Genomic DNA, 23,656 nt, shown 5'->3' on the forward strand with positions numbered 1-23,656 from the left:
CCCTGGTACGATGCGTGTGACCTCGCTTCCAGAAGTACTGAGTGTCCCCACCTTCCTGGTCCCTAAATATTAGTTTCTTGATAACCACCTCTTGAAATTCCAGTAAAGCTCCCTTCTGGCCTGTACATCGTCGTAGCACATACGCATTGTACAATGCCATCTGTATGATGTGCACGGCCAGCTTCTTATACCACACCCTCATTTTCCGCATGGCGCTGTAGGGTTTCAGGACTTGATCTGACAAGTCCACCCCTCCCATGTACTGATTATAGTCCAGGATGCAATCTGGTTTGGGGGTCTCCGTACTGGTACATGGGTACTGGTGTGGCCATGTATTGTTGTCAATACAAGGACATCTCTTATCCTTGTACATGACACACAATATGTTGCTGCTAGAATGTGCCCTGCTCTCACCCCTTCTGAGTGTTTGCCCAAGTAGAGTCTTAGGGAGGCCTCTCAGATTTCTTCTAGCAGTGCCGCATGCCGCAGTACTTCTGGAAGTGAGGAACTTGAAGAGAGGGACGCTGGTATAAAAATTATCCAGGTAGAGGTGGTAAACCTGGTCCAGCTGTGGGTGCACTAAATCCCACACAATTTTTGCATTAACTCCCAGTAAAGGGGGGGGGGGGGGCATTCTGGGGGCTGAATACTGCTGTCCTTCCCTTCATATATCCTAAATTTGTACTTACACTCTGATGCACTCTCGCACAGCTTATACATCTTCACGCCATACCTTGCCCTCTTACTCGGCAGGTACTGGCGGAATTGAAGCCTCCCTTTAAAATTTAACAAGGACTCATCAATAGAAATACACTTCTCGGGGGTGAATGCTTGGGAAAACCGGGCACTGAAATGGTCTAATAGGGGTCTCAGTTTATACAAACGGTTAAAACTGGGGTCATTTCGGGGTGGGCACTGCTCATTGTCAGTATAATGTAAGAAGCGAAGAATTGCCTCATTTTTTATTTTTTTTTAGGTTCCAGTTCAGTTCTGAAGTTGCTTTGAAGGGCCTATACATTAGACACCCCCATCAAACACCCCATTTTAGAAACTAGACCCCTCAAAGTATTCACAACAGCATATAGAAAGTTTATTAATCCTTTAGGTGTTTCACAGGAATTTAGAGCAAAGTAGAGGTGAAATGTAAAAAAAATTTTTGGGTCAGAAAATCCTTTTTATTCAATTATTTCCTGTAAAACAAAGTTTTACTAGAGAAATGCAACTCAATACTTATTGCCCAGATTCTGCAGTTTTGGGAAATATCCCACATGTGGCCCTAATGAGGTAATGGACCGAAGCAAAGGAGCACCTAGAGGATTATGAGGCCACCTTTTTATTAGGCACCATGTCCGGTTTGAAGAGGTCTCGTGGTGCCAAAATGGTGGAAACCCCCCCAAACTGACCCTATTTTGTAAACTAGACCCCTTGATGAATTCATTGTATTTTCATGGGGTGCATGCGACTTTTTGATCAGTTGTTATTCTATTTTTAAGTAGCGTGGTGACTAAAAAACAGCAATTCCACTATTGTTTTTTATTCTATTTTTTTTTTACAGCGTTCACCGTGCGCTATAAATGACATTCACTTTATTCTGCGGGGCGATACGATTACGGCGATACCATATGTTTAGTTTTTTTAATGTCTTATGGCGTTTGCACAATAAAATACTTTTTGTAATAAATAATTTACTTTTTCTGTTACCTTATTCTAAGAGCCATAACTTTTTTATTTTTCCATCAAGAAAGCCGTGCGAGGACTTGTTTTTTGTATAACGAACTGTAGTTTCGATCAGGACCATTTTTAGGTACTTGTGACTTTTTGATCTCTTTTTATTCCATTTTTTTAGGAGGTGAAGTGACCAAAAAATTGCGAGTCTGGTATGGTTTATTTTTTTTTCTTTTATGGCGTTCACCGCGCGGGATAAATAACAAAATAATTTTGTAGTTGAGGCTGTTACGGACGCGGCGATACCAATTATGTATAGTTTATTTATTTTAATAAAGACTAATCAGGGAAAAAGGGGGATTTTTACTTTTAAAACTTTTATTTTCTTATTTTTACACAACTTTTTTTACTTTTTTACTTTGTCCCACTAGGGAACTTGAGGGCAGGAGGCCCTGATCGCTATTCTAATACACTGCACTAAATGTGTAGTGCAGTGTATTAGAGCGGTCAGCTACTCACTGACCGCAAGCATAGTAGGCCCTGAACGCGGCTTCTGAGGGGTTAATCTGCGGGGACCACCGCGATCGGTCCCTGTACATTGAGCTGTGATAGCCTGCTGTCGGTAACCGCAGATATCACAGTTCATGAACGCGCCCCACGCGAACGGCGCCGTGTTTCATCCATGACATACTATTATCTATTATGTCATGGAGCGTGAACGATGCAGTTACCATGACATAATAGTATGTCCTGGAGCATTAAGAGGTTAATTCACATAGCAAAGTAGTCATTTCTATCTTAATAACCCCATTACCTTGGAAGTGAACTAGGAGCTTTTTCAGTTTTTCCATTAATCCGGAGTGGCTGACAAGTATTGAATCTCCTAACTGCCAAGCAATAAAAACTGAAATGCTGTGGAATTCTAGTATAAGGGACATTGGATACATTTGTGTGTGCCATTCCTGTTACTTCTTCTAGAAATGTATGAATAAATTGACAACTGAGTGTTACCAGTTGTGGGTGTGACCCTTTGTAAAGAGAAATGGTAACACCCAATTGTCAATTTCTTCATACATTTTTAGGAAGAATCACAGAGAAACGGCACAACACAGAGTTCTAATAAGATTTGTTACAGTATTGTTATTTCATGGGGAATACAAGTATGTACTAAAATAGACATGTCAGGAGAGATGACAGTTCCTCTTTAAGGCTACTTTCACACGAGCGTGACAGATTTACGTGCTTAAATCTGTCCAAGCGCGTTGCACATCAGTGTGCTTGGCATGTGGAATGTGTTTTTCACGCACTTTCAAGCACTTTTTTTTTCAAAGTTATAGCTTTTGGAATGCCAGGAGGAAAAAACAAAAATTAAAAACCCAAAAATTGCTGTGGGCCGAGGGGTTAACGTAGACTGTTGATCTATGGATCTGTCCATGGTCAGGAAGGATTTTTTTAATATAAAATACTGTGCCATTTAGCCAATAGCAGCTAGGTAGTTATGAGTGTGTTGTATTCATGAGGGGTGCGCTCCCCTGCCCCGCACAAGTGATTAGTGGCTGCCACGAATACATACACGATACACTGCAGAAAGTCGCTGGTAAGATGCAGGGAGAAGCGGGGGAAGTGCTCCTCTAAAATGCAGCGGACTCATAACCATCTAGCTGCTATTAGCCAAAAGGCACAATATTTTTTTGTGCTGTTCAGGCTCTTAGTAGACCAGACCCCCATTGTATGGGAACCAATCCACTTTAAAATGGACAGCAATCAAATATAATACATATCCAAAATATGAACTGTGCATTGAAAGTACATACAAATTTATTACATCAACTATCTTTTAAATACAAGGATACAAATACATTTGGGTAAATGAGAACCAATTTATAATAATGTGTAATATATTACTGAAATATGAAGAACATCTCCACAAAATCCCAGCCAGTGAAATGAAATGCTGCAATACATTTCCTTAAAAGCGATTGGGAGGGAAAAAATACATTTGAGAATCTCTCAGCCGCTTACTAGACTGCGACACAAGCATCAGCTGAGCCTCTACAACTCCTTAAAATTTTGGACTATAGGCTGCAATAGAAGCTCTATTATGTTGTGCATCTGTGTTGTCCAACGAAAAAAAAGGTATTATTTAGGTCAGCACTAAAACACCAAGACATCCAACCACAGAGTGGAAAAAAATGTTGCTTGCCTCGATGGATCCCATAAATCTACATCTTGTAGGACAAACGGCCACATAAGGTTACAGAAAAATGATTGAAGATTTCTCTATTTCATACATCATTTAACCATTTCTGAAAACATAAAAAGTCCTCATTTGTATTAATTATTCTTGCATGTACAAATAACACTGCAACGATGTGTATCCAAACTACACAATGAAAACGCATGAATGCCGAAAAAATGAAAACAAAATATTTATAAAGAAATGTAATAAAATAAGTCAACTAATCTAGGAACACACTAGCGGCAAGGAACCTGAAACATAGCCTAAATGCCAAGTTCATGAATATTTAAACTCTTCTGCGATATAGCGGTCACAAGCTGCTATTCACTTCCCATGCAATGAGTATATGGCAATTTCAAAGAACCTTTAAACTGGAGGAAGCAGCCAATTCACTAGCTGGGGGCTGATAATATGGGAGGAAGAGGGTGGGTCTAACATGCAGAGTTTAATTAAGTTTAAGGAAATGAGGAGGAGGAGCCATAAAGCGGAAAAGCAGAGGGAACAGGTAAAGAAGAAGTAAAGAAAGGTCAAAGAATTACAAATTATAAATGTGTCCTAAATACTCCATCCTCCAGTTACTGCAGTAATCTAGAATTCAAGAAGAGGTACAGTGAAGAAAACCCAAAGCATTTTACCAAGATAGAAAAAGAACTGGAAAGTTAGTTTTAAGAACTTATTTCCTCAACTGATAAGACGATTTACAGTTATTTTTGCTGCCACATAATAGTATAAACAGTAAACATGATTTTGATAGTTATTTTGGCTAACGTGGCCGCAACATATTAAAACTAGTAAAAAATCATCTTATAAAAAGTTGAGTGATCATGGTGTACCTCCAGAGTTGACAGAGGTTTAAATGTAAAACGACCGCCTAATCTACTAACTGTATCCACCACCATCAAAATTAAAACTTCTAGGGGGGAGAACTCTGGAGGTAAACTTTAAGAGATTCTCTGGAACTCAAGTGACTTGCTTCATCACATAAATTGCTGAATTTTCTTGTAACGTAGACCCTGGTTCAAGTTGGTCACATAATTTTGCAAACCGAACTGTAGAGACAGGCGATCATTTACCAATATACAGCATCTCTATGGAGGTGCTGCCAGAGTCTTAAATACAATACTCTGAGTGTAGGGATCAATATAAATACACAACATACAGTGTTCTCCTGGAGACTACGGCAAGTGGATTGAGGAAATGGTATGAATTGCAACTTTTCAGCATTTTATGTGCCTAAACAATATATATTCCTAATTCCCAGAGTACCTTTTCAACAATTGTTAAAATTATACATTTTATGTACAAAATAGCTAGTGAAAATATAATCAGCTTGAATATTTGACATACATACATAGTAGAACTGCTTGATTTAGTTTATATAACTTGACTTGCACCACACAGGGCCACTCCTATACCATTGAGGTGTGTTTTTCATCACACATCAAGCCGGCAAATAGGTTACTAGATTGAATATACAGTTGTCATAGTATCTAGCAATGTTCATGTTTAGAGAAGACCTACATCCAACAAACCGTGCAAGTGGTGGAACAACAAGAAATCATTCACTTGCTTTCACATTTCATACCTTTTGAACTTTGAAAAGGCATCGGTAGGATTTAATGGCTCCACACAAAAAAATGGTTTGCAGGGGCTGGAGATGACCTGAATAGGTATTATACATAGGTTTGAAAAGAAAAAAAAGACTAGAAGAAAACTATAACCTAGAAATAGTTTGAATATACAGCGCGATTTAAAAGTTTCCCACCCCCAACTTCACCAATTTCTTCTATTTTTGGATATTTGTCACTTGAATGTTTCAGATCATAAGACTACTTATAATAATAGACAAAGATAACCCAAAGTAAACACAAAATGCTGTTATTAAGTGATCAATTCAAGTATTGTAGCAAAAATGCTGTTCAGCTCTGCCTAATCCTATGTGAAACAGTAATTGCCCCCTACTAAAATCAACCAGTTAACCAAATTCTATTGAATTCAATTTCACAAGCCACATTCGGAAATGATTGCTGAATCTAAATATCACTTAAATAGAACTGGTCTGGCAATGTGAAGCCGGCTAGAGGTCTGCAAAAGTAGCACGATGCCATGTTCTAAAAAGATTCAAAAACAGATGTCAAACAAGTCATTGAAATCTACCACTCTGGAAAGGGTTACAAAGCCATTGCTAAGGCTCAGAGAATCCAACAAACCAGTATCAGACATTCGCAAAGAGAAAAAACTTAGAGCATTGGTGTACCTTTCCAGGAGAGGCCGGCCTACCAAAATGTTTTCAAGAACACACCGACGGCTCATCCTGGTCAGAAAAGAACCCAGACGAACATCTAAAGGACTGACGGCCTCACTTGCCTCAGTTAAAAGTAGTCTATCGGAACATTTTACAGAGGCACCACTAGTTAGCGATGGGCTAAAAGAGGATGCACATACTAGTGAGGTGAATCATAGGATTTGCTTCAAGCTAAAAAATAAGGTTGGCGAATCAGTCGAACCAGAAGGTGTCCATCTAGAACTCCAACCACTCCCCTTTGCAGTTAATCGATGGCTCTGCTTTTATGAAGCTGAAGACAAGCGGAATAAAAGTTATTTTTTACTCTCATGCATGTCTGATGATCCACATAACTGGTATGTACATCTTTCTTTACCCTATCGCTGACTAGTGCTGCTAGCGATTAGCTGTTATCCATATAATTCCCAAGGACATGCTGTAGTCTGATGAGTCAAAGGTGAAACCATTTGGAAGACATATGTCTCGTTACATCTGGCGTATAGCGAACACCACATTCCACTAACAGTAAAACATGGTGGTCTGGGGCTCCATAGTTTCTGCAGTACCTGAACGATTGGTCATAATTGATTGGACCATGAGCTCTGCGCTCTATCAGTAAATCCTGATGGAAAAGGTCTGCCCATAAGTTCATGACCCAAAGCGAATGCACAGTCAGGTTATGGAGCAGGACAATGATCCAAAGCACACAAGCAAGCCCACCTCTGAATCACTCAAAAGAAACAAAATGAAAGGTTTGGGAGTGACTTAACTTGAAACCCATTGATGTCCTGTGGAAAGCCCATAAACCGGCAGTTCAGGATCGAAAAACTTTCAATGTAGCCGAATTAAAACAATTCCACAAAGAGTAGACCAAAATCCCTCAGTCATCATTTCCAAGGGTGGCACTAGCAGTTATCAGGTTATACTTTTTCACATAGATGATATTGCATTAGATTTTGGATAAATCTTTTAAATAAATGGGATCATTTAAAATGAAATTTTTTGTTTACTTTTGTTTTGTTCTTATATTAAAATTAGTTAGATGATCTGAAACATTTAAAATGTGACAATTTTATAAAATAGAAGAAATCTGTTGACGGGCGAAAACTTTTTCCCAGCACTGTGCGCGTGTGCGCGTGACTGACCTTGCGCGTGACTGACCTTGCGCGTGACTGACCTTGCGCGTGACTGACCTTGCGCGTGTGCGCTTGACCGACGGTGCATGCGCGCTTGACTGACGGTGCGTGTGTGTGCGCGAGACTGCTTGTGTGCGCGTGCGACTGTGCATGTGTGTTTGTGAGCGTGTGTGCGCGAAACTGTGTGAGTGTGCGCGAGACTGTGTGAGTGTGCGCGAGACTGTGTGCGTGTGTGCTTGAATGTGTGGCGGTGCGTGTGTGAGACTGCTTGTGTGCGCGTGCGACTGTGCGCTTGTGTGCGCGAGACGGTGTGTGTGCGTGCGCGAGACGGTGTGTGTGCGTGTGTGTGTGTGTGTGTGTGTGTGTGTGTGTGTGTGTGTGTGTGATAACAATTTTACCATTAGAAAATGTTACCAATAGAAACTACTGCTTGCCCTGCAAAATATAAGCTCTCATACCGAACAATCGACGTAAAATTAAAAAATTTATTTTAACAATCTGTTTTTTCCTCGCAAAAGTGGTAAAACATAAAAAAAAAAATAATAAATTTGATATCGCTGTAATCGTATTGACTTGTAGAATAAAGTTAACATGACGTTTTTACCACACGGTAAAACAACGTAAAAACAAAACCCCCCCAAAAGATTAAAGAATTGCTGTTTTTTTCCTATTCCATCCCACGAATATTTTATACCCAGTTTCCCAATACATTATATGGTACAATAAATGGTGCCGTGAAGATTTTCAACTCATCCCGCAAAAAACAAGCCCTCATACGACAATATTGATGAAAAAAAAATAATAATTATGACTTATGGGGGGTGGGGAGGAAAAAATTTAAGAGAATCTGAAAATCGGCTTTTGCGGGAAGGGGTTAAAGCCAAGCGACGTTTCAGTTCCACCATGGGACATTTTTCCCATGGTGGAACTGAAACGTCGCTTGGCTTTAAACATGGGCAAACAAAACCTCAGATTTTTTTTACTGGACCTTGCTGGAGTATTGTAATCTTTTTTTCTCGTATGGTACTTTGCACCCACCACTTTACACCAGTGCGGTTTCATTAGAATATTACAATATACATATGTATGTATACATACATATACACATATACATACATGTATACACGTCTGATATTTTTAATGAATTTGAGGACCAGTCAGGATTAAAGAGCAACTGACAAAAAATGGTAATGGTCCCTATTGATAAGTTAAATGGGTTTTCCCACGAGGGACATTTAGAACATATCCATAGGATAGGTCATGAATGTCAGATAGATTCGGGTCCCACCTCTATCTCTAGAATGGGGTCCCTAAACCCCATTCTTCCTCTCTGTGTTCCAGCTGATTTCCACCCATAAAGGAGAAAACAGGGTGGCTTGCTTAGCTACGCCGTTTCTGTAAGCCCCATAGAACTGAATGGTAGTTATTGAAACAGCGTAGATCGCATGCTACGCGGCTTCCGTAACTACTATTCGAGTTAAAAAAACAGCATAGTTCAGCGAATTACGCTGTTTCCGGAACTCCTGATGGGACTCGCATCTATCTTACAATTATGACATATCCTGTGGATATGTCAAATGTCCCTCGTGGGAAAACCCCTTTAACGAGTATCCCAGATACTAAAATTACAAATACACGAGGGACAGTCATTTAACCCCTTTATGGCCTTCACAACGTAGATTTATTTCTTTACGTTTGATCACAGACGCATTTAGAAAGCCAGAACTTATTTTGTCCTCACACACAAGCAGTATGAGGGCGTGTTTTTTTTTTGCAGGATGATATTTTTTTGGAGCGAGGACGTCAGCAATTCTGCAATTGTTTTTTTGGTTTTGCATTTACAGCGTTTACAGTGCAATATAAATTCCATTCTTTATTTTGGGAGGCTGGATCTACATGGTAGACCTAGGGGCCATGGTTAGGCCCCAGGCTGCCATAGCAACTCAGGGATCACGTTGCAGAGGGGGCGATGTGGTGACAGAGAGAGTCCCCACCTTCTGTCAAATCACTTAGATGCTGCATGAGGTTTGCATGAACTGCATAATTCCCACAAGGGTTTAATTATTTGGGTACAGATAAGCCAATATATAGGCGTTTATATATTCCCCACTATTAGGCTACATACATACGCTCTGCAATTTGATGTGAAAATTCAAACCTCACGTAAACATAGGTAATTCTGCAGGTAAAATCCGCATTTAATACTGCGTTTTTGGATGTGTTTTTAAGTGCAGGTTTTAAATTTTGATGCAATAATAAGTGCGTTTTTTTATGCTTCAGATTTTAGTGCATATTTTTATACACTTGTCAGATACAATTCTGAGACGGAAACAATAAAGTGACATGCTGCAGATTTCAAAATATGCACCGCAGGTCAATTTATGTGCAGAAATTTTCTGCAACATGTAGATGAAAATACTTCATGTCTCATTTGCTTTTCTGGTACTGTATTACACAGTGAGTTTGAAGAAGGCAAATCCACATGTAAGACGCAGCGTGCGCATGTGACCTTACCAAAGCTTCGATAGAAGGTTAAGGTTTGGAATAACAATCTAGACATGACAGTGTGGGTTGCACGGATTAAAATTATTTTGTTACTAAAATTTCTGTATGTGGTAATAAACTGGTTACGGCCTCGAGAAATAAACAAAAACACATTTTCCCAGCTTGCGGTTAATGGAAGTGTGCGCAATGGTTTAGTCACCCTGGGAGAAGTGTGTGAATTTAGCCTTAATCCTAAAATTCTACAGCATTATTTTTCTTTTCGAACTATAAAGTTATGGAATGTGCTCCAAGGGGATTTCGTAATGGCTGAAAGTTATGGAATGTGCTCCAAGGGGATTTAGTAAAGGCTGAAAGTGTGGATATATTAAAGAAAGGGTTAGATGACATCTTCCTCGAGATATATAATTTACTGGTAGTTACATAGTTACAGGTGATCTGGTTAAAAAACAAAAACACATTAGTTCCTCAAGTCTAGCTTATAATCCTATAGTATTGATCCAGAGGAAGGCAAAAAACCTTAGAGGTAGTGGTCTCCTTTTAGATGAAAAATTCCTTTAAGACTCCGAATACCACAATCAGAATAAATATCTGGATTAACAACCCATCTCCAGAAATCCAGTACATAACTGGTGATATAGGGCCTGTTCACATCAGCGTCTTTTTCCGTTGAGGGGTTCCGTCGGAGGCTTCCGACGGGGGAACCCCTTAACGGAAACCTTAGCTTCCGTTTGCATCACCATTGATCTCAGTGGTGACGGAAACTTTGCTAATGGTTTCTGTTTTTTTGACGGAATCAATAGCGCAGTCGACTGTACTATTGATTCCATCAAAACAACGGAACAGATGAACGTAAGGCCAATATTCACATGAACAGGCGCTTATGAACAATTGTATAACTGTGCACGTAAGAATTAACCCCTTAACGACCGCCCATCGCCCGTCCCTTGATTGCAGGTGGTGCATGTGCTTAGTCTACAGGGACTTATTTTGGCGTCACTGTAGAAGAGGCTGATGAGCGCTCCTGTGAGCTCATCCTCTAAGCAGGAGCTGTAACTTACAGCTCCTGATCTTAGAGCAGCCTGCTGAATACAGCTGGGGTCGGCAAACATTAGAACCCAAGCTGTTTAACCCTATGATCGCCGCGGTCCATGACTGCAGCAAGATCAAAGGGAACTCCCCTCTTTGATCGCATCACTGGAAAACCAGTGATGTGATCAAAGAGCAGGGAATCCCCCTGCACTCAGCCCTGGGGACTTAGAAAGGACCCCAGGGCTGTCTGTTCAGCTTGCCTGCTGTTAGGGCACACTATGTGCTGCCCTAACAGCAGCCTGTGACACAGTGTAATGTAATAGTATACAGGAGTATGCCAATACATTATAAGTAAAAAATAAAGTTAAAGAAAGTTATCCCTTAATGGGATTAAAAAAAAAAAAAAAAAAAAGTCATTTTGCAGAAAATATATTTTATTGCCTTTACACCAAATAAAACAAAAAAACCTACACATATTAGGTATATAAACAACCGTAATAACCCGAAGAATTAGTCTAGCTGGTTTAGCATAAATTTTTTTTCCCACCTGCAAATTGAAGAAAAACTTAGTTTCTCCCGCATAAAACAAGGCCTCATACGGCCAAGTCAAGGAAAAAACGAAAAAAATTATGGCTGCTGAAATGCAGAGAGGTAAAAACTGAAAAATGTAGCTGCTCATTAAGACCTTTTCAGGCCAGGTCATTAAGGGGTTAAACTAATAGGTGAAATTACAGTCACAATGGACATGTAAACATGTTTACATAATACGAACAAAAATTGTCAGAACAGAAAACTGCACAAAAAAAATTAAAAACAGTAGCGATTTTTAGTATCAAGCGGCTGCTTTCTCCATGACTCAGTTACTGGTCTAAGGGAAAATAATCATAGCACAAGCAGCCACTTGATAATGCAATGCAGAATGTATAGTAATGGCAAACTGTAAATTCTTTGTTCTTTCTAAGTGAAAAGTAAGGAACACCTATAAAACACCATAACATTTTTGACTAGTGTGTTCCTATAAACTCTCATGAGCTAACCTTTTGCAATCTTTGGGATCTACAAAGTCAAATCAAAGAATGTCCATAAACTTCCTTCCTCAGATGACAAAATCTGTATCCTTCCCTTTCTAAGACTCTTCACATCACATTTATGTTCTACGTTAAAGGTATACTTAAAGGGGTTATCCAGAGACCAAAAACTGCCACTGTTATTCCTGGAGTGGGAATCAAAGCGACTTACTAATATACTTGTATTTTCAATACAGTGCAGAATCGCTGAGCAAAAGCAAGGTCATGTGATGCAGGAAGCTCTGAAGTTTGCTTCTACAGAATGACGCGCCGACACAGCCCCACATGACTTCTGCCTTCAATCGGGTGACCTAGAGGGGCTGGCAATGTAACTGCTGCTCTCTTAAGCCAGCCCCCTCCTTAGTCCCGGCCACATGCACAGCCTATCAGAGGCAAGGAATGGGCAGGGAATAGGCTGCAGTCAGCTAAGAAAAGCATGATGGGATATGTAGTTTATCAGCGCAAGTTGTATCACTAAGTCCCGGATGTAGAGGACCGTTTGTGCCACGATATGGCAGGTACGTTAATGGGACTAAATTATTTTATTTTAGGAAATTATGTAGTTCTACATGGTAAATTATACCTTGTGGGCCATCGGACAACCCCTTTAACTAAAAGGTATGCAACATACCCATAGGTTTCTATAGTGCCATTGAATGTCACAAAAGTATGGTTTAGGACAGGGGTAGTCAACTACTTTTAGTGAAGGTCCATTTTCCTGGAAATGCCGTCAGGGGAAGGTCCAAGCTGAACACCAACAGTAAGGCCCCATGCACACGACCGTGCCCGCAATGACGGCCCGCGATTGCGGGCACGGCCGGCCGCCGACTGACAGCCACATTTTCGGGCCGTGCTCCCATACAAAGTATGGGAGCACGGCCCGCAAAATGCAAAAGAACGGACATGTTCCATAATTCCCGGAACATTTCCACGGCACGGACACCCTTCCGTAGTGCTACGGAAAGGTGTCAGTATTCAATGAAAGTGAATGGCTCCGTTTTTGCGGACCGCAGTTGCGGTCCGCAAAAACGGAGATTTTTTACGGTCGTGTGCATGGGGCCTAAGACTATATGCACACAGGTCGGATTTGCCATAGAGATTCGAGGCTGATCTCGGATTTATGTTGCGTATTTGCAGTTTAATGTGCGGTGGGTCAATTAATGGGGCTAATCCGCTTCTAGGAATCCACCCACTTTTCCGCAATGCATGAACTAAAGAGTTTGTCTTGATAATGCACAAACCTCTCTACAGGAAATGTATTACATTTCTATTAATTTACTGGTCATTGTCTGTGTCATAGCATATACTATGTGACAGGCAGGGAAATGTGGTTAGTGCACTGCCGATTTCTTATCGTTGTCCTTTGATTATAACCGCAGCCATACAAGTGAGGAGGCTTAACCCTTTCACTGCTTCCCAACAAAAATCAGTATTTCCAATCGACTGAGCTGCAGGAAGGCAGTGAAAAAGTAAACCTTCTGACTTGTTAAGCAGCTATTATAAACACAGGACTGTGATAAGACCCAGGAATTGCCATTATAAGAACTGCTACGCGGTTGTTGTTTTTTTTTTGTTTTTTTTTTTTTAACCCATGGAGTATCCCACACATGGCAGCCCAACTCACAACCTTGGACAATGAAGGAGCCTGCAGTCTGTATCTGCTTCTCTTCATGCCACTAAGGATTACCGTGTGCTCTGCCCATAGACGATACTCCTTCTTCGTGCTCATCACAAAAGGTTTCTCCTCCAGTTTCCTCTCCAAGCGTTACTGGCAAGGCCCCACTCTACCTCCCCTACCCACTCCCTTTCTCTCTCCCTCCTGGCTCCACTTAGTTCACTTGTAGAGGAGAAATCATGAGCTGCTGCTGCAGAGGAGGGACGTTCCCCTTTCGCTGCCCAGTCTGCCCGCTAGCCAAGTGGGATGAGTTTGCAGCTTACACAAAACAAAGCTTTCCTTTTGGTCCGGACAGCTGGCGTCCATGGTCCAGATCCAGACCACGGTCCGCCAGTTGAGTACTCCCGCTTGAGGGCTTCATCTTTCGCCTATCCCATGTACTTACTCTATTTTGAAAAGTAACTACTTGACAGTTTTAGTCTTTCCATCTGACATATTTCCGTAAAATATACAAGCATAATCTCACTAACATGAGGCTGCACTGCAGATGACCATTTATACTCTCCTGAATGTAAGGTTTCAAAGTAATTTTCTGCATTTAAAATAACATCAATAAATTGTATAATCTAGGGGTAATCTGACATTTTCTGTTTGTTCTTGGCCCACAGGTCTACTAGAGTGTCACCCCAGGCAGTCTGCTTAGACCAGGTACTTCTACCCAGAGCCAAATGCATGGAAACTGGATGCATTCAAAGGCAGCGTCACGCTCCAACTTCAGTCCCAGCCACTGTGCTCCCGACAGGCAGAGAAAGCCAGTCATATAGTTATAGCATGGTGTGCTAACTACAGAAAGTAGCTTCCTGCATTATTCTCTGCAATAAAATGTTGATTTCTGCCAGGCACAAAGCAGGTGGCGAGTACAGGCAAGGGGACGGAAGGTATTACTGGGACTACTGGGATGGAAGGTTGGCTAATCACCAAAACAGAACTAAAGAGAACAAAAATTCTCTGCGATCCAGATGCTGGAAAACATTTGTTAACGTCAAATTGCCTGACTAATGGCAGGGGTGATTACATGTGAAATTGCTCATCTTCTCACTCCTGTCGTAAAAAAAAAAAATGGTGGTGAGAACATGAAAAAAAAGTCCATTTACCCCCCTGTGGTCACTGGAGGCTGTACAGGGGAGAGGTAATCGTAACAGGTCATGTTTTGTCTTCGTATTGTCCCTTGCAGCTTTGCCCATGCCATTCCTCCCTTATAGAGACTGAATAAGAAATTAAAACTTGTCATTCTGCTCCTTGACTTCAAACGAGTGCTGCTCCACAAAAATCGCACCTGGAATATTGTGTCTGGCACCAATTAAAAAAAAAAATATCTGGGCTTTACTATGGTAAAGAGATTAAAGTCATGACAATTAACATACATCCATGGAAGTGTATGGGTGAAGGACCACAATGCCAACCACAGTCTTTTCATAGCATATATGAGTGTGTCATTTATAAAGCTTACAAACGGGTTAATAGTGTGATGCGTAAAATTGATGCGTGAGACACCGTATCACTAAGCCAACCTCCATATGAAACCATGCTCATGCTGTATAATCCATAGTATAACTAAGTCGCTACATCTCACTAATAGCTTTTTGCATTTGTATGGTCAAGACAATGATCAGCAGATTGGAAAATAATAAAAAACGATTCGGCAATGTAGTAAAAAAAAAATGTAAACGGTGGAAGTGAAAAAAATATATTAAAAAAAAAATACGATGGCCTGTCAATTACACCGCACTGTTGATGTTTTTCAAATATTCTAGAACAACGTTTTTGTCTAGAGGACGAGCGGCTTTCTTACATGTTACTCATTAACCGTAAATATATATTTTTGTACTTTTGATATAGGGATAGGCATGCAAACCTGCCTCAAAATCAACAGCAAATCTCCAATGCGTAATATCCACATGTAACATAGGCAAACGGTCAAATCTATGATGAAAATCCGCTACATAAGAAGCATGAAGCAAATTAAAAAATGTACAGCATGCCTTGTGATCCGCTGCCTGAGTTGCTTTTCCTGTTCTTACGTATCTCTATTGGTCCAGTGTATAACTGCAAGTGCACCCTCTAAGCAATCCAAGATAACCAACAAACTGGAGAAAACTTCTGGTGCTGTGGCTGGGTCCCGTACATCATGGCCTCCTTAAGCTTCCACCTCTCCTTCCACTCCCGCTAACCCTCCTACAGAGCCACCTATGTTGGATGTTTCTAAAAGCTATCACTGAGTCTCAAACGGTACTTACGAAAAAGATAGATTCTCTTCAAACGGACTATGGTCTTCTCAGGGCAGATGTGTATGCACTGCGTGAAAGGGCTACTTAGTCTGAGCGATGCCTATCTGACTGGGGGATGTGGTGACCCCTCTTAGATCCAGGTTCGACACTGTGGAGTCCCATCCATCTGCATGGTGAGCCAAACTCGATGAAATGGAGAACCATCTACAGAGGTATAACTTCCGATTTGTTGATCTACCTGGGGGAGTGGAGAAACTAAATCCTGCTGCTTTCTTGGGAGGTTGGCTTAAAATCGACTTTTGGACAAAATGCTTTCTATCCTATGTTCTTTGTAGAACGTGCACACCGCATGCTGACTTGAGCCCCTCCACCTGGAGCACTTCCACGCAGCTTCATAGCCAAGTTTCTCAACTAAGGACATAGACAAGATACTGGATCTCGCAAGGAAGCAATGTCCTCTGAAGCATGCGAGTGCGAATTTCTCGATGTACAAAAAAAACGCCAGAGGTTCACGGAGGCCAAGAACCGTCTGAGGAATAAACAAACTCCCTACTCTATGGTCTACCCTGCAAAACTCAGGCTGGTGCACTATGGTTCTGCAGTGTTTCTGGACAAGCCGGAATATGTTTTTGCCTGGTTGGAACTTAATGGGATGTAGTGCTCTCTCTCCTTATACTACAATGCAATATGACGGAGGTTTTTCCTCACACTTCGGGTCATATCTCACGGGGATGAGTATATCTCCACCTCTCTATTAAGGGTGCGCTCATTATCTCTATTTTTCCTTCTGTCATATGTAGTGCTGGAGTAATGTGCTATGTTTTACAGTATTCAGATATGCCTGCTTGTATCTCTACTGAGCCTAACCTTTATACTTGCTAGATTTATGATGTATCTAGGGGAAGGGGGTCACCCCTTCATTTAACCGTATTTTCTAGTTCAGTTTCTACCTTTCAACTTATGCAGGTTTTTTGCTGCAGTTTGGGAATGAAGCCTGTCTCATGTTCGGGGGATGGGTAGAGTGGGTTATGGTCGGATTTGTTTGTTTCAGCTTTTCATGCCTTTTTGATTACTCAAAGTTTCTGTGGCACAGTGGCTTAACCTTTAGGGATACTGGAGTCTGTAGTTATTATTGTGGGCACTACCCTATTATTTTTGTGTCCATGAGCCCCTCTGGTGCAAGCAATTGTCCTTATATTACAGATGGAGACATGGCGACACTTTAAGATCCTCTTCTGGAATGTGAGGGGTCTTAATGCTTAAATTTAAAAAGTCTCTAGTCTTTAATTTTATCTCCACTTATACTTGGCATACTGTACTTCTTCTAGAGACTCATCTGCTAGGCCCTAGGCTGCAGGCTCTTAAGTGTCACTGGGTTGGACGTGGTTATCATCCTCCATTTCCAGCTACTCTTGTGGGGTTCCCTTACTGGTCCACAAACCTCTGCAATGTGTGGTTACTTCTGTGAATACAGATCCTAGGGGGGAGATTCATTATACTGTTGTGACAAATTGACTTTACCTCGTTTATTATTGTCAACATTTATAATCCTCCTCCAGCAAATATCCAACTGCTTAATAACAATGGTATGGGTGACGGACCGGAGTCCTGCGCCACTTCTGTTCCTCTGTGATTTTAATCTCTTGCCTTGCTCCGACTTGGATAGATTGGGAGGGATTGCAGGTAGTACTTCTCTTGCCAACTGGGCTACAGCATATCACCTCCAGGAGACTTGGTGTACTCGCTATCCTCTATGCCTGGCTTACGTGCGTCATTCACCTGCTTATAGATCATTTTCCAAAATTGATTTAGCGTTTGGAAATGCAGCCTCTATAAGATTTGTAGTAGATGCCCGCTACCTCTCTCTCTGCATTTCTGCTTACTCCCCCCTAATTATCACTTTGGGATTTCCGGAGGTAGCGAATTGTAGGATTTGGAGGCTGAGTCCTCTGTGGCTCTCTTGTAAAGATGTTGCGACCTCCTTAGATTGAAATACCAGATGTGGAATGGTCATGCATGGTCAGGATGCCTCTAAGGACTATACTACAGGGGTTGTCATACGAGCCATTTCCTCTCAGACATGTATTGGCCAAACACTGTCTCTGATTTAACAGTAGCGGAGGAGGAACATCTTAGAACTAGGGACCTTTCAGCTTTCTCTGCAAAACAAAGTGAATATACCCTATTAGCTGAATTGAGTAGGAAAAAAACTTTGTACTCACAGCAACAGGGTGACAAAACCCATTATGGAGGTGACCTACTGAACTGAGGAAAGGGTTACTGACCCTCTAATTATTAACCCAATATTTGCCCAATTTTATTCAGATTTCAAATCTTCTAGGGTGACGTACACTTTATCCAATTTGGAAGAATATTTAGACACTATAGTATTTCCCACCTTAGATAGTGAGGATGCAAATTTAAAGGCACTATAGGAGGAAATTACTGTAGCTATTAGCTCCTTTCCAAACAGGAAAACTCCAGGTTTGGATGGCCTACCCATTGAATGGTTTAAGACTCATATGGAGTTGATGGTTTCTCATCTCCACTGACTTTTTAATGCTCTGTTTGACAAGGCAACCCTTCCCACTTCTATTAGAGAGGCAGTTATATAGTTCTAACCTGTAACTCCGTAAAGGCCCTAAAGACTGTAGCTCCCATCGGCCACTTCTCAATTGCGATGTTAAAATCCTGGCTAAAATTCTGGCGATGTGTTTACAGAAAATTGTTTCTTATGTCATTCTCCCAGACCAATACGGCTTTATGCCAGGAAAAGCCACTGATATTAATCTACGGAGACTGTTTACTAACCGGTCATTGACATCTAGCTCTTTTGTTTCCAGTGTTATTGCCTCCTTAAACTAAGAGAAAGCCTTTGACTCGATAGAATGGCCCTTTCTGTGGTCTGCACTGCGTAAATTTGGATATAGGCTGAGATTTAGCCAATGGATAAGTCTTCTACTCCCAACCTATAGCAAGTGTCAAGACTAACTGCCATATCACTCCTAGTTCCGTTAGGGGGACTAGACAGGGATACCTGTTGTCCCCTTCTCTTTTTGCATTGGCTATTGAACCCTTCGCAAGACGCTCGCCCGATATAAAATGCTTCATGTTGGGGGAGAGGGAAGTACGGGTCTCTCTTTATGCGGATATGCTTCTGTTTCTCAACGATCCAGTTCCATCTCTACTGGCAATGTTGACCTTGTTTAAAACTTTTGCCTCCTTTTCCGCATTACGGGTGAATTGGTCCAAATCACTGGTAATGGCGGTAGATGGAACGGTCAGAGATGTTGGGCTTCACTCTTCTATGCAATAGGCGGATAAAATCACATACTTTGGAGTAGATTAGTTCTACTACTCCGTTTTATACCTGACAATACTGCTCCCCTGCTACAACGCCTTAAAGAGGACTATGATAGATAGAAACAGTGACGGGTCGTATTAATTTGTTCAAGATGAAGCCTCCCCCTAGATTCTTGTACCTCCTTCATAACTCCCATGTGTGGTGACCTCTCTCCCTCTACTCTACATAAGGATCTTTGATTCTTTATTTGGGCGGGTAGTTCTCCCCAACTTGTGCTTGCTACTCTACAACTACCCACTGAGCAATGTGGTATGGCCCTCCCAAATACTTATCTTTACTTCCTGGCTAGCCAACTAGTGTACGTTTGGTGGTGGTTTACTCAGACAATTTAATCTCTGTACAGATCTTGAGGCATCACTATTGGGTTCCTACACGGCCTTAGTTAACTCCTTGTACAGACTGGCTCCCCCCCCCAGGTCACCCACTTACAATCCCGATGCAGACTACAGAGAAGGTTTGGCAGATGTCAATGTTATTATTCCGGTGTGAATAGGTGACCTGGTCACCTAGGACGCCACTTTAGTATAACCCGCTCCGATCGCCCGTACGACATATTTCTGACCCCAGTGGTTGAGCGGGTTTAGGTATCTTAACTTTGGGTGATGTGGTAGTAGAAGATAAAATGTCTACTTTTGCACAGGTTAGGGCAAAACACCAGGTCACCCTCATCGCATGTTTCGTTACTTTCAGCTTAGGCATGCCCTCTGGTCACAATTTTCAGTATATAAATGTAAAATTATGTACATTCCCAGTGGAGGATTGGGTGGCGCAGGACACATTGGATAAGCCCATGTCAGTGCTTTATAAGCAACTATTACACATCTCATCTAAAAGGCTTAAAAGCTCTCCCCGCCATATCTACTGATGATCACAAGGGAATATTGAGTGTTTTGACTGGTCCTTTAATCTTTAAAAAAATATCCTCACACATTGGAAGAACCCCAAGGTCCCTCTGCTACAAGCATGGATTGCAAAGGTAAACTCCAATCTTCCCTTTTACAAAATCACATATGGAGCATAACTATGACCGGATAAGTCTACAATAATATAGTTCCTATGGATAGTGAACTCCCATACCAGTCAATAGTCCTGACCTTCCACTCTATTAATACTGAATCTGTTTACAATATAGGGGCTGCCAATGTATTTCCTGGACCTCTTACTTCTCCGCTGAGTTCTTCTAATGGTCTTGACATTTTTTTTCTTTCTGTGCTGAAAAGCTGTTTATTTCACTGTATGGACATATGCATAACTGTATCCTTACATCTTTATTACTTGACCTTTTACAATTTGGTACTTTTGTGATACTAATGGTGACTGCGATTTATGCTGTGCACCTTTTGTACCTATACCATTTTAGTTTGAGGTCTTAATTAAACTTGCCTTTAAAAAATAAACAAAAGCTGTATGGAGCCAATTTGTGGCTTTTCAATACTGATATCGTAGGAATAATGAACATGCTGCAAATTAGAACATCTGGGCAATGTCAATAGATAAAAATTACATAAGAATGGGTAATAAAACACCCCATTTACAGTACATGCATTTTCGGCATAAATTAAGACGAAATCCTCTGAACCATGTGAACATGGCCTTAGAATGTAATCTTAAGCATAATACAAGTCAAAATTGACTTTGAATACATACATACACAGGCTATCCAGCCCACTGCATCCAAACAAGCTGACTCACTATGAGCAACTCAATAAAGATTAAAAATACTACATTTCTTGTATGTTTTTTCTGCCTAGATGCCTATAAATGTTCTACTTACCACAGCTCCCACTCCGTAACTGGCAGCAGGGGCCAGGGCATGATATGGGTCAGTTGTATATACCCTCCCGTATCTGCACAAGAAAAAAAAAATAGTTACAATACAATGTAAGTAGCAGCAACTTGTTTCAAGTATTATAGTTCACTCCTATACCGTAATTAAAAAAAAATGCAATCGTTTCTATCATTTGGAATTTAAGAAAAATTGGATATTTTATACGGAAAGGCTTGAAATTAATTTGCTATGGCAGTCCATATAACAGGGATACTAAAACATTAACAAAGATACTATGCACAATATCTTGAATAGCTCCACACACTATGCATTCAAAAAGTATTCAAACCTCTTAATTTTTTTCCCACATTTTGATTCATTACAGCCTTATTCTAAAATGAATATAATTTTTGTTTTCGCTCATCAATCTGGACATCACAAAAACGAACATATGAAGTCAAATAAATGGTCTGTAAACCTCACAAAAAGGATTACGTTGAGGCAGACATGGAGAATGGTAAAAATAAAAAAAAATGTTGCAGCATTGAAGTTACAGAATACAGGACTCATTCTAAACGGGAAGCAGTTCGCAACCACCAGGACTATCCCTTAAAGCTGCCAAATAAGAAGAGAATTGGCCAGGGACTGAGGTCAAGCAGTGAGGAGGAACAGAGGGTTCAGGATCCTGTTCCCACGTTCAGTGGGGGTCCCAGCAGTGGAAACCCCAGCGATCAGTCAATTATCACCTATCCCGTGGATAGTTAATGATTGTCAATTCTGGGAATACCCCTTTAAAGAAGGTGATTTTACATGAGCAGATATTCGCCAGTGTTTAACCACATTTAATGAGTCCCGATCGACAAGGCTTGTCGATCTACGCTAATTTGGTTCAGTAAAACATTTTCTACAGTCAGATGTGCTGACGACGACAAGTGACCATTTCTATGGTCTTGCAAAAGATCTGATCAGGCTACAATCCAGGGTTTGCTTGTTCATCCGCTGACCGCTGCACTGTTTAGCAATTATCGGGAACTAGCACATCCTCAATTGTGCGGATGGAATGAATTTTCATAAAAGCTCAGTGTGGCAGAGTTCCTCAAAGCGACACTCCCAAACAAAAACAAACACATTATATTATGCATTGGAAATTATAGTCCACTTACCTGTTCAGCCTTTGTTCCTATTCCCCACATTCTGCTCCCCAAGATGACCGCCACAGTCTCAGACTAAGTAATGAAGAGCTTCTTTGGAAGTCAGACCGGACGAGCGCAGTTAATGTTGGAGATGCTGGACACAGCACCGACAAAGGCCAACGCAACCGCACTTGTCCATCCGAGGGAAGTAGAGGGGTCGGGGGCGTCTCAGACTTCCAAAAAAGCTCTACATTGCAAAATGTGATACTGTGGCGGCCATCTTGCAAAGCTGAAAGTGGGGGGGGGGGGACCAGAACCAAGGCTGGATTTTGCAGTGAAATAGCAGGTAAATTGACTGGTTTCCAATGTAAAATAATTTATTTATTTTTTTGACAGGAGGGTCACTTTAATAGGACAGCGTTATAAGCAATATTGCCAAGTTCAGCAATAATGTTTGTTTATAACAATTGGCACTTTAAAAAAAAAAAAAAAAAGATAACCTCCATTTTAAACCATGTCATACCCATCGCTGTAGGCTGCAGCAGCTGCGGCAGCGGCGGTTGCGGCTGTGGCAGCAGTAGCTGGTTGAGTGTACCTGTAGGCTGCATATCCACCCTGTTTATAAAAGAGAGTTGTTAGAACAATTGTCCAGTATGGAAACTAAAATGAGACAAAACAAGTTATCTTGAATTACAAGACAGTGTTGTGTGCATTATTTAGCTTGAGAGTCAGAGGTAAAATACTAAAGGCAAACTTTTCCATATAGGATTAAATAGATTTTAAAATGTAATTTTGAAATGCATATCATAAAATAGGATGTAATATATATGTAACAGTTATAACTTGAATGACAGAATATAGAAAATAAAAGAAAATAGTTATAAAAAGAACCAGGGCATGTGAAGTAGTTGCTATACGATCTACATTGGTTACAAAAACATGTTCAGCATATTTATATAATACAAAAAACAAACAAAAAAACAAAAACTACAACAGTAGAAGGCCATGTTCACATCTGCGTTGGAGGCTCTGTTAGGGGCTTCCGTCACATATCCAGCAGGGATTGCCGGAAACAATAGCGTAGCATGCTGCACCATCGTTTTGGGTAAAATTATGGACACTCCGACGGAAAGCAGACCGAACCCATTTATTGCGAAAAGGAACCGTTGATTATTCCCTTGTTCTGCTCTCTGATGGAGCACAAAAACGGAATTTCACAATGCAGATGTGAACATAGCCCTTTGCAGATGCACATCTGTCAGACAATGTATTATGGAACATGAGTTAGCACATCCGTTATTTACTAATTACGGAGGGTATTCCACCTTATATAAAGTTGTTTATGGTCTAGAAGTCCTTTCATCAATACTTTGAGATCCAAGGAGAGAGAGAGTATGTGAGTGTCATCTAAAGATTGATGCAGGATACTTTTATTGCATCCAAGATCATAAAACAAAATCAGGATATGGCGAGGAGAACATATTTACTTACATCTGTCTGTATATTATATATTCATGAATCAAGTCATATCTTAAAAGGCCATGTACACTTTTGAATGGATTT

The 23,656-nt window shown here is 40.9% G+C and overlaps 1 protein-coding gene across 5 annotated transcripts in view; it reads right to left on the reverse strand.

The window, feature by feature from the left end:
* Window positions 1-23,656, reverse strand: part of RBFOX2 (RNA binding fox-1 homolog 2) — a 262,780-nt gene that overhangs the window by 49,859 nt on the left and 189,265 nt on the right. For 4 of the 5 annotated variants that reach the window (XM_075833520.1, XM_075833519.1, XM_075833517.1 and 1 more), the window contains 2 exons: window positions 22,617-22,708; window positions 20,967-21,039 (listed from right to left, as the gene is read on the reverse strand). In XM_075833520.1, coding sequence (XP_075689635.1) covers window positions 20,967-21,039; window positions 22,617-22,708 — 165 coding nt within the window. Of the gene's footprint in view, window positions 1-20,966; window positions 21,040-22,616; window positions 22,709-23,656 lie in introns of those variants that run through there. The other variant, XM_075833522.1, reaches the window with a different exon arrangement.

Source organism: Rhinoderma darwinii, chromosome 7 (genome assembly GCF_050947455.1).
Source record: "Rhinoderma darwinii isolate aRhiDar2 chromosome 7, aRhiDar2.hap1, whole genome shotgun sequence".
Lineage (NCBI taxonomy): Eukaryota > Metazoa > Chordata > Amphibia > Anura > Rhinodermatidae > Rhinoderma > Rhinoderma darwinii.